This window comes from Gossypium raimondii, chromosome 6, assembly GCF_025698545.1.
Source record: "Gossypium raimondii isolate GPD5lz chromosome 6, ASM2569854v1, whole genome shotgun sequence".
Classification (NCBI taxonomy): domain Eukaryota; kingdom Viridiplantae; phylum Streptophyta; class Magnoliopsida; order Malvales; family Malvaceae; genus Gossypium; species Gossypium raimondii.
Window position 1 is genome coordinate 28,525,993 of NC_068570.1, and position 13,075 is coordinate 28,539,067.

The 13,075-nt window shown below is 32.9% G+C and overlaps 1 protein-coding gene across 6 annotated transcripts in view; it reads left to right on the plus strand.

Moving 5' to 3' along the window:
* Positions 1–12,030: 12,030 nt before the first annotated feature.
* LOC105772914 (uncharacterized aarF domain-containing protein kinase At1g71810, chloroplastic) overlaps positions 12,031–13,075 on the plus strand; it is a 28,617-nt gene continuing 27,572 nt past the window's right edge. For 2 of the 6 annotated variants that reach the window (XM_012594409.2, XM_012594410.2), the window contains exons 1-2: positions 12,031–12,483; positions 12,725–12,769. In XM_012594409.2, the coding sequence (XP_012449863.1) occupies positions 12,154–12,483; positions 12,725–12,769 (375 nt within the window). In that variant the 5' untranslated portion in view covers positions 12,031–12,153. The remainder of the gene's footprint in view (positions 12,484–12,724; positions 12,770–13,075) is intronic. The other 4 variants (XM_012594408.2, XM_012594405.2, XM_012594407.2 and 1 more) reach the window with 3 other exon arrangements.

Consider the following 13,075-nt stretch of genomic DNA (forward strand, 5'->3'; position numbering starts at 1 on the left):
TTAGTAGTTTGAATTATAGTAATACAAACCCAGATTTGTTCGATTACTCCTCGACAACTTTTTCCTTTCCTTTCGGTACCAATGCCCCAGGTTCTTTGCTAGCTACGAAAATTAAAATAATTATACCATTAATTACAACACTAATTAATAATAATAATTGAATTTTTATCCAATTTATACCCTAATTCTAATTTAATCCTAATTAACTCATTTACATTTCTAACTCAATTCATACTTTATTTCTATTCAATTTCCTTCCATATTCTACTTAACTATCTAATGTTCATAATAAAACCCTAATTTAAAACTTCTTTCAATTGAACCCCTACAACACAAAACTTATAGCCTAGTTTACAATTTAATTCTTTAATCAATTCTAACTTAAAATTCATTCAATTAAACCCCTAATTCATTATTTTGTTCAACATTAACTATGTTCAAAAACCTAAAAAACTTTCAAAACCTCAACTTAATTTCAACAAAACTTTGTTCTAAAGCTTCTGAAACATCAAATTTAAGTAAAAAGAACTTAATTGACTTACCAATTAAAGCTTAAAGCTTCCAAACCCTAATTTTTCCTTTTTCTTTCTTTTCTTCTTTTTCCCCTGGTACTTTCGAATAGCCTATTATGTTTTGGTTTCCTTCTTTGTTTTATTTCCTTTTGTTTTTATGCTTTAGTTGTTTCATAATAATATAATAACTTAGTAAATATCTATTTAATAATCAATATATTTATTACAAGTGTAATATTACTTATATTTACACATGTACTATATCATCATCATACTTTTGTCATGTTTTAATTTATTTATCACATAAAATCTTATAATATTATTATTTAATTAATTAATATCTTTTACTTAATAATAAATAATAAATATTTATTTACTTAAATAATAAGTAATTTAAATCCATGAATTACAATTGTATGCTTATTTTATTACACATGTATATTTTATTACCATACATTTGGCTTTAATTTATATATATATATATATATATATTTCATTAATTTAATAAGATAATATCAATTGAATAATAATTTATATTATTATATTCTAATATTAATTAATAATAACTTAAATCATTAAAATCTTTAGATTTTTCTCATTGTTTTGCCGCCTCAACTATTACTTAATGGCATATTTGTCATTTTGGTCCTTTATATTTCCTTTTAATCTATAATTCAAATTTTACCCCTTAGTCACTCTAGTCTTTCTTCCTATTTTCTCTTAATTAAGCTAAATTCACTTAATTAAAACCTAATTAAACACACTACTAGACTCATTAATATTTCTAATAATTATTTACGAACCCATTTCATTAAGACGGAGGCCCAGTAATGTACTTTTTCGATGCCTATGAATTTTGGGTCATTACAACAATTGATCTCTCACCTGTTGTGAAATGTTGTTGGTGTAGCTTAAAAGGTCATGAGGGTTTCTAATGCCAAATTCAATACCCAACCAAAGAAGAAAGTAAGTATGACTTTGTGTCTTTTGTTGACTCTTACTTAGTGGAAAAGAGATTTGTGATGATGTACATTGTAAACAAGAAAAAGATGATAGTGAGAATTTTTCCTTGAATCTATGGAGTTAGATGAGATAGAAGCGTCATGTTCTCCTACTAAGATGTATTGTACTAAATTGAATACTCATAATACTTGTTAAAGGGATATGGGAAGTGAGGAAAAATCATCTGAAAAGACGAAGATATTAGAGACATTGAGTGATAAAAGTCTACGTGATGGTCTATTTTTAGTGAGTGAGAACGTAACACCCCAAACCCGACCTAGATGTTATGACCAGATATGGTGGTGTTATCTAAGATCATGTGAAAATCTAGAAACCAGTTTGAATAGAAGAATAATTAAGGCCATGTAGTGAATAAAACTCCAATTTATCTGAGGAAAACTTCCTTTTAAAAAATTTATTAGTTTTGCCGATGATCACTTGTAAAAGCACTTAGTTTTGCAGCGGAATTTCTTAGTTCAATAAACTTTAGGAAAACACGATTCGATTTTGAAATCCAACACTTGCGAAAAGATTTGGTATCAGCTAAAACATTTTAACGGTTCTAAATGAGAAAAAATTTAAACATGTTTTAAAAGTAGTTCCAAGAGTCCAAAACAGTCCAACGGAACGAAAATAGAATAAGCTATACAAAATATAAGGAAATGCTAAACAAATACGTAAAAATGAGCTCCCATCACACCGATCCATCTTATGTATGAGGATTACCTGAGAATTAAACAAATAGAGAGTGAGCACACGAGCTCAGTGTGGAACTCACTACATACAATAAATCAGATATACATGCTTAAAAAAATTAAGAAACTGATACAGACATCGATGCATAGCAGATACAAACACATATGCATAACAGGTATAGATACATATTCTACCCCCATCCAATACACACCATCTCCAACCAACCCTGCACACCAATTAGTGTATTAAATACCCATCCATCCTTACACACTACTAAGTGATTGTATGTCACTTTACAGAATATATGCAGACTAGCTGCAATGTCAAAATGTAGTAACTCGCTTGAATTAGATATATGTGGTTGAGCCACCAAATACAACAGATAAATTAAACTGTTACACTTCCTCTATAATTAATAATCCTACCCCCAATGCCCATGCAGAACTAAATAGATAACAGATGCGTGTATGGCATACATGCTTTACACATCGGATTCAAATAATATCAGCATCTAATAGATCATGCTATCACATATAACATATTAATCATGTGTTCCTAAATCATATTTAACACTAACAATGCTTCAAAAATTATGATTAATAGACCAACTTGTACCATACGGACCCTGTGAAAGGGATACATTCAATTCATACGGTGAACATGGCCCTAGGGAAAAATTTTAGAATTTGGACCCACACGCCCATGTAGCCCACAAGGCCTGACAAATGGTGTCACACACGCCCCTGTGGCCCACACGACCAATTTGACCCAGGTTGTGCGGCTCTCACAGTCATGTGTCACACAGGGCCTTGTGGTGTCGACAGTCCAGTTTTTTGACTTTCAACAGTACACAGTTTTCTAGTTTTAATTACAAACCTTGACTATTTTTTATTTGAATCCACCCACGAGACTTCAAAAACCTTGACTATTTCTCACACCCAATACACCGATCAAAATTACCAATAACATAGTCATAATGATAAAAATTGACCCTAAACTTCTAATTGAATTCTTACCCTCAAGAAAATAGCAACCCACGCACTTAATTCGCTGGAGGTTCATAGAATATCACACGCTCCTCTCCTATCAGAAAACCAACAATCAATACACACTTAAACAACTAACCTGAAATATAATATTTCCCCAAATCAAACGAGGAAAAACCAAAACACTCATAACACGATAACCACATCAATTTACCAGAAAGAAACACAATAGTCGGCTGTGCAGATGAATGGAAACTGAAATGGAAACAAAAGCAGAAAAGAAAGAACAAAAGAAGAAAAGAAAGAAAAAAAAAGGATAGGCATGGGTAAGGGGAAAATGTTAGACGTGGCTATGGGGAGAGAATTTTTTAGGACTATTTTTCAAAAATATATTTATTATCCTATATTTTTTTTAAAATAACTAACTACTTCCTCCTACTAACGCAACTACCCATTCCTATCAAATTCTCAAAGACTTTGAGATCCACTCAGACTCTACCACATGGGCAGCTCAAGCAGAAATAGTGAAAATAAATTTCTCATCAGCACATCCAGGGTTTTAAATAGAAGACCAAAGGGTAAGCTGAATAGAAGACCAAAGGGTAAGCTAACACCTTACCAATAAACCAACAGGCTCATTCTGTCACAAGTTGAGTGAAGATAAGATTTAAGTCAAATGAACAGAGATAGGGACAGGAACAAAAATGACAATTTTTTTCAAAAGTGAGATTTGAACATAGGACCTCAAACACATATCCAGAGCACTTAACCACTGAACCAAATCAATTACTTTGATAGAATTTAACAAATCAAAAATTCAACTTTTGGGGTGTTACAACTCTCCCCCCAAAAAGAAATTTTGGTCTCAAAATTTTACCTAATTCAAACAGATGTGGATATTATTATCGAATCGAATCCTAAGATTCCCAAGTGGCTTCCGCAGTGCCATGATTCTGCCACAAAACCTTAACCAAAGGAATGGTCTTCCTCCTCAAGACCTTAACCTCTCGATCTAGAATATGAATCGGCTCCTCCTCGAAGGTCAAATATGATCTTACCTCAATCTCTTCAATAGATACAATATGAGATGGGTAAGACTGATACTGCCTCAACATAGAGGCGTGGAACACATTGTGAAAATGATCTAACTCGAGAAGTAGCTCTAACTAATAGGCGACCGACCCAACACATTTCAGAATCTGATAAGGCCCAATGAACTTAGGGCTTAACTTACCCTTACGTCCAAATTGAATGATCATCTTTCATGAGGATACCTTAAGAAAAACTTAATCAGCCATAGAAAACTCAATATCTATCATCTTCAGATCCGAATAAGACTTATGCCTATCAAAAGCTGCCTTAAAATGATCCCGAATCAATCAAACCTTATCCTCCATCCCAAAAACTAGATCAGGACCCAAAATTCGTCTCTTACCCAACTCAGTCCAACACAAAGGGGTGCGACACTTACGACCGTATAGAGCCTCGTAAGGTGTTATCTGAATACTAGACTGGAAGCTATTATTATATGCGAATTCAACCAAAGGTAAAAACTCCTCCCAACTACCATGGAACTCGATAACACAACTCCGTAGCATATCCTCTAGAATCTAAATCACTCTCTCAGATTGTCCATCAATATAAGGATGAAACGCAGTACTAAAATCTATCCGAGTACCCAAAGCCTCATGTAGTTTCTTCTAAAACTGAGACTTAAACCAAGGGTCTTTATCAGAGGTAATCGAATCTGACAACCTATAAAGTCTAACGAACTCGAAAATATACAGCTTAGTCAATTTCTATAGAGAATAGTTTGTCCTAACCGAAATAAAAAGAGCAGACTTGGTCAAACGATCCACAATGACCTAAACAAAATCCTTCTTAGTAAGTGTCAAGGGAAACCCACTAACGAAGTCCATAGTCACACACTCCCATTTCAAAAGGGAATATTAATAGGTTGAAGCAAACCTAAAGGTAGTTAGTGCTCAACCTTAACTTGCTGGCATATCAAACATTGAGAGATGAACACAATTACTTCTCGTTTCAAACTGAGCCACCAGTATAACTCACGGAGATCTCGATACATCTTATTTCCACCAATATCTATAGTGTAAGGGCTACTATGCGCTTCCCGCAAAATAGATTGCCTCAACTCCGCATCATTAAGCGCATAAACCCAACCTCTAAAACACAGAACCCCATCACTATTCAACCCAAAATCAGAAGTCCTACCCTATTCAACCTGTCGAAATTGAAGAATCAGAGAATCATCCACTAACTGGTTAACCCAAATCTGATCAACCTAAGTCAACATAACTTACAACTCGGCTAATAGACTACCATTATCAAATAGACTTAAACGAGCAAACATCACCCTCAAATTAGACATCATTCTACGACTAAGAGCATCAACCACAACATTGGCCTTACCAGGATGATACTCAATGGAGCAGTTATAGTCCTTAAGCAACTCAATCCATCTACGTTGCCTAATATTCATCTCCTTCTAAGAAAGTAGAAACTTGAGGCTCTTGTAATCAGTGTAGATGATACACCTCTCACCGTACAGATAGTACCTCCAAAATTTCAAATCGAAGACAATCGTAGCCAACTCAAGATCGTGCGTGCAATTGTTGCCTTTGTGTGATTTAAGCTGTTAAGATGTGTAAGCCACTATCTTATCATATTGTATTAGAACACAACCTAACCTGATGTGAGAAACATCATTGTACATAATAAACTCTTTACTGGGTTCAGGCGATATCAGAACATGTGCTTGAGTCAAAATAGATTTGAACTTCTCAAAGCTCAATTGTTGCTCATCTACCCACAAAAAATGTGCATTTTTATGCAACAACTTAGTCATAGGAGCTGCAATAACTGAGAACCTCTCAACAAATTTCTTATAATACCCCACTAAACCGAGAAAGCTTCGAATCTCAGACACATTCCTAGGTTATTTCCACTTGAGTACAACCTCAATCTTTTTAAGGTCTACACAGATACCCTCAGCAAAAACCACATGTCCTAAAAGAGTGACTTTCGTTAACTAAAACTCACACTTGCTCAACTTAGCGTAAAGCTTTTTCTCACAAAGTATTTACAAAATCACTCTAAGATGTTCATCATGATCACCTTCAGACTTAAAGTAGACAAGAATATCATCAATGAAAACCACAATGAATTGATCCAAGTACGGCTAGAAAACCATATTCATGAGATCCATGAATGCAACTGGAGTATTTGTTAAACCTAACGGCATGACTAGGAACTTGTAGAGCCCATAACGAGTCCTAAAAGTGGTCTTATGTACATCAGCCTCTTTAACCTTTAACTGATGATACCTAGAACGAAGATAAATTTTTGAAACATGAAACTGATCGAACAAGTAATCAATCCTTAAAAGTGGGTGTTTATTATTTACTGCCAATTTATTCAACTAGCGATAATCCACACAAATCCTCATAGTAACATATTTCTTCTTCACGAAAATAATTGGCGCTCCCCATAGGGACACACTAGGCCTGATGAACTCTCGATTTAAAAGTTCCTAAAGTTATACTTTCAATTTCATAAGCTCTTTCAGTGTCATGCAGTAGGGAGCAATGGACACCAGATTTATTCAAGGCAACACCTTAATACCAAACTCAACCTCCGTGTCCGGTGGTTACCTCGGCAATTGATAACTCTTGAAAAGAGTTATATCTCAAGCCTCTAAACTTGATGAATTGTCTTTACTTAAGTGGATATATTTACATTTCTAGGTTATTATTAGAATATTGCATAATAAACCTTGGATTGTGCCTTGGATGTCATTATATGTTACTTTTTTTGTTGGGAAGAAAGGAATTGGTTATTGTATGAAATAGGTGCAGGAAGGATAAAGAGAATGAAAAAAAGGAGGAAGGGAATGAAGGAAGTGAAATATTGCCATGGCTAAAGGTTGGACAAATTGCCAACAAAAATGCCATAGCAATTTTAGGAAGATGTTGATGTAACACTTAGTCCTCGTCACTCTTAGCCAGCTATATGTGTACCAAATAAATTCACTAGAAAAAGAGAGAGCAAATATGTGTGTTGAGAGAGGGGGAACTACCCCATAAGGAAGAAAGAGAAAGAGAAGAAGTGTAGTTTTTTTTCTCTAGAAAAAATATCGTGGAAATTTCAAAGAAAAGAGGGTAACAAAATTAAAGTTTAGGAAAACACGATTCAATTTTGAAATACTATATTTGCAGAAATATTTGGTATCATCTAAAACGTTTTAACAATTCTAAATGAGTAATAAAAATCAAATCGACTTTAAAAGCAGTCCCAAGAGTCCAAAACAGTCTAAGAGAACGGAAATAGATTAAGCAGGACAAAATATAAGGAAATGCAAAATAAATACATAAAATTGAGCTCCCGTTACACCGACCCGTCCTATGCCTGAGGATTACCTGAGAATGAAACAAATAGAGAGTGAGTACACGAGTTTAGTGTGGAACTCATTACATATAATAAATCAGATACTCATGCTTAAACAAATTATAGAACTAATACAGACATCGATGCATAGCAGATACACAAACAGATGCATAATAGATACAGATACAAATTCTACCCCCATTCGCTACACACCATCTCTAACCAACTGTGCACAAAAATTAGGGTATTAAATACCCACCCAACCCTACACACTGCTAAGCAATCGTATGTCACTTTACAGAATATATGCAGACTAGCTGCCAGGTCAAAATACGGTAACTCGCATTAAACTGATATATGTGGTTGAGCCATCAAATATGACAAATTCAAATAATATTAGCATATAATAGATTATGCTATCACATATAACATACTACTCATGCGTTCCTAAATCATATTTAACACTAACAGTGCATCAAAAATTATGATTAATAGACCAATTTGTACCATAGGAACCTTATGGAAGGGCTACATTTGATTCGTACGATGAACATGGCCCGAGGGAAAAATTTCAGAATTTGGGTCCATACGGCCTACTTGGCTAGCCTATGTAGCCTACATGGCTTGGCACACGGTCTCACATACACCCGTGTGGCCCACATGGCCAAATTGACCTAGACTGTGTGGCTCTTACAGCTGTGTGTCGCACACGGCCATGTGGCATTGACAATCTAGTTTTTTTTAGCTTTCAGTCGATCGTGATTTTCTAGGTTTTCATTACACACCTTAACTATTTTTTATGCAAATCCACCCATGAGACTTCCAAAACCTAAAAACGTCAATCAAACCATTAATTAAAATGATTTCTCACACCTGATACACAAATCAAAATTACCAATAACAAAGTTTTAATTATTAAAATCAACCCTAAACTTCGAATTGAATTATTACCCTCAAGAAAACAGTAGCCCATGCACTTAATTCGTTGGAGGTTCGTCGAATATCACACGCTCCTTTTCTATTAGAAAACCAGCAATCAATACACACTTAAACAACTAACCTGAAACATAATATTTCACCCTAAATCAAACCAAAACACTCATAACACCATAACCACATCAATTTACCAAAAAGAAACACGATAATTGACTGTGCAAATGAATGGATACCAAAATGAAAATGAAAGCAGATAAGAAAGAACAAAATAAGAAGAAGAAAAGAAAGAAGAAGAAAAACAAATGATAGGGATAGGTAAGGGGAAATACGTCAGACGTGACTGTGGGGAGAGAATTTTTATGGACTTTTTTTTCAAAAATACATTTATTATTATCTTATATATTTTTTAAACAACTTACGACTTCCCCCCACTAACACAACTACCCACTCCTATCAGATTCCCAAAGACTTCAAGATCCACTCAAACTCTACCACTTGGGTGGCTCAAGTAGAAATAGTAAAAATAAATTCCTCATCGACACACGTGGGGTTTCAAACATAAGTCTAAAGGGTAAGCTGACACCTTACCACTAAACCAGCAAGCTCATTCTGTCACAAGTTGAGTGAAGATAATATTTAAGTCAAATGAACAGAGATAGGGATATGAACAAAAATGGAAAAAAATTTCAAAAGTAATATTTGAACACATGACCTCAACACACATCCAAAGCACTTAACCACTGAACCAAATCATTTACTTTGAAAAAATTTAACAGACCAAAAATTTAACTTTTGGGGAGTTATAGAGAATACATATGAGGTGAAATTGGAGAGTTCTCAAGTAGGAAGAGAAAGTGAAAAGCAAGAAAATACTCATGCAAGAATGAGGAATAATTAGTGGACTTATTTCTTTAGAGGATTTTGTTGATCCTTTGAAAGGAGCTCAATTAACCCATTCCACATATGATAAAAAGTATTTCTTATTCAACCAAAGACAAGATTCAAGGATGAATTTTTTTGAGGAAATGGGGAATGATACAAACACGAATGGGGTGAAATTTATTAAATACCATTCATTGAAGTTTCCAATTTCAAGTTTGTAAAATCAATCGACTTGAGTTGACTTTTTGGATGGGATCCAGTTATTTCTCGGTTGAGATGTCTTCATAGAATTTGAATATCTATCTTTTAGCTTTGAAGCATACATTGAATCACTTGATTTCGAGTTCGATAGCTCAAGTTGTAACCATTTTAGTGAAGACTGCACGAAACTAGAAAATACCTCACACTAGGCGGAATTGGCAACACCTCGATTAAGCCTCTCCCTGATATTGTTATCAACAAAATTCCCCCGCTATTAAGTGAACCATCTTCCTTGATAAACCATATTTATCAGATTACATAAATCCAATGTTGCTCGAAAGTCCTCTATCTATAGATCATCTCGAATACGACCTCTTTTTTTTTTTTTCCTGAAAGGAAGTATCTCATTAAAATCACCTAAAATCATCCACAATAAACTTTAATCCTGCCCTAGTTATTGAAGGAAATCCCAAGATTCAGCTGTTTTTTTTTTTCCTTCTAATACCCATAAAAGCCTATAAATCTCCGGTTAATACTATAAGATATAATATATGGGGTTGAGAATTCTTCTCTTTTCAATTGACAATTCTTTTCTTATTTAATTGTTATTTTTATTTATTTGTTTTAACTATATCAATGTTCAACTACTTGTCTAATTTAATAAATGTAATTCATATGAGGTAGATATTTGAAAAAAATTAGATAACTATTTAATAATAAAATCACATTAGTTTGTTTAAATTTAATATATATTTATACTATTAATAAAATATCTTCTTGAGTTGGTGTTACGAGTCAACCGAGCATTAACTTGATTAAAAAATTACAAAATGACATTCCATATTTAAAGTAAGTTATATTATTCGAGTGCAGTTTAATCTTTTAATTTAAAAAATACATATAGTGGGATTTAAATCCATACCAATTACATTGAAAAACTTTAAATTCGCCACTCAAACAAATTGAGTCATCACTCGATTAGAGAAATTACAAAATACTCTTTCATAGTTAAAATAAGTTATATTATTCAAGTGTAATTTAGTCTTTTATTTTAAAAACCAATAAAAGTGTGAATATGATGAGATTTGAATTGAACCAATTGCATTAGTAAAATATTTAATTTACCACTTAGCTAAAACTTTATTTTGATATTTTAATTTTAATTTTTATCATGCACACTTTATTACGTATATCAATTGTGTATCTATGTTAATGTATTTCATTGAGTTGGTGTAACAAATTAACTCGACACTCAAGATTGATGACAACACCATAATGAACAATTTTAATCTAATTTATTTTCATTTTAACATCGCACATATTTATTATTAAGGGTAAACTACCAAAATAGTTACTTTTGTTTGCCTCATGTTACATTTTAGTTACTTTTGTTTGAAATGTTACGTTTTAGTCACTTACGTTATCACATTGTAACATTTTAGTCACTGAGCCGTTAACGGTGTAACAGTAAGCTAATGTGACACGTTAAATTATCATTTCAAATAAAAATTTTAGGTTAAATTCTACAATTGGTTCATATATATTTTTCATTTTGAGCAATTTAATTTTTTTCATGTTCTTTTAACTTTCCTTTTTTTTTCATTCTCTTCTACTTCTCCCTCTGTTTTCCTCCCTTCCTCATTTCTTTTAACGTAGTTTTTCTATGTTTTTCATTTGTTAAAACTAGTCCACAATCTCACCTCACTCGAAAAAAATTAAATTGTTCAAAAAAAATAAAAGTATAGATTCTAGTTTTAATAAATGAAAAACATAGAAAAACTATGTTAAAAGAAATAGGTAATGAAGGGAAATAGAGGGAAAAGCAGAAGGGAATGGAAAAAAAAAGTTAAAAGAATATAATAAAAAAAATTACTCAAAACCAAAAAATATGGGACCGATTGTATAAATTAACCTAAAAATTTTGTTTGAACTGATGGTTTAACATGCCACGTCAGTTTATCGTTATACTATTAATTGGAATTAATAGTTCAGTGACTAAAATGTTATAATGCAATAACGTAAGTGACTAAAATATAATATTTTAAACATAAATAACTAAAATGTAACATAAAATAAACAAAAGTGGCTATTATAATAGTTTACCTTATTATTAATTAGTTTCAACTCGTATATTTTATTATTATATACTAATTTTAAATATTTATTTATATTCTAAATTTGTACTTTCTATATGTATATGGTGTGATTTAGGAATAAAGTACACTAATTAGATCCTACCCGATGTTAAGATATGGAAAAAATTAAATTTTTTATTTTCTGGCAGGAGGCAGGTACGCATCACTTGGAAATGGATAAAATATTAAAGGACCAAAAAAAAGGACGGTGCCTGTACGCTTGCTCCTCTTTCTTTTTTCACATAATTTTATAACTTCAGCATTTATTATTCTGTCACATTTTATTTTTCCTATTTTGTCCATCGCATACCATTTCTATTTCTCTAACTCTTTCATATTTTCATGAAAAAGAACCGAAAAAAAGTTTAAACAGAAACAGTTACACCGAAAAAGGAGTAAATGGTTCCACTACTTCTTCCTTCCTCTCCAATCCACTCCTTTCCCGCCACTCCAAAACTTAGCTTCCGTTCAAAACCACGCCCCATCATACGCGCCGCTGCGGGACTTGAAGTTGATTCTTTCACGAAGAAGTCAGGTTACCTTTTCCAGCTCAGTGCCTTTGAGGCTGAGTCCTTACTCGATTACAGCCCTTCACGAATCGCCGCTATTTATAGAAGAAAACCCCTGATTTTGTTGCGTCGGCTTATTCAAGTCGGTACTACTTTTGGAAAATGGTTCGGAGTTCGATATATTGATAATCTTATGGAACGATCCGATCAAATGTTCAAGGTTTAACTTTAATTACTCCTTACGTTTAAAGTAGACTCACTTTCTGAGAAAATTGATGCTGACGTCGAATTTATTTGACTCCGTTTTCTAAATTTTTACGCCATTAGAATTATGTGTTGTTACTCCCAAAAGTTAAAAATTCAATTTTTTATTATTCCAAAATTTTAATTTCAGCCGAAGGAAGCCTTACATATTTTGAAGTTTTCTTGAAATTTTGATTTTTCCTGTTGCTGATTTGCAGGTTAGAGCTGCCGAGCTTCGAAAAATTCTGGTGGAACTTGGGCCGGTATATTATTTCAGTATTGTGCATAAGATTCAGTTATAAAGCGTTTGTCTTGCATGTTAAGCTCGGGGAGATTTAAATTTCTGTTAGTTCATCTATTAACTGATTCCCTTTATAATCAAACCGACCATCATTTGGCTGATATCTTTACATTTTCACCTGTCCCCTATTTAAATTTTACTGTTAAGTTATGATTTTTTTCTACTGAACATTGCGCTTTTTTGTAGCTTTGTTTTTCTCAAAATTCCAGTTCATCGGTACTTAAAAAAGTTAAATGGTACAGAAAATTCAGTCAATGTTTAAAATATT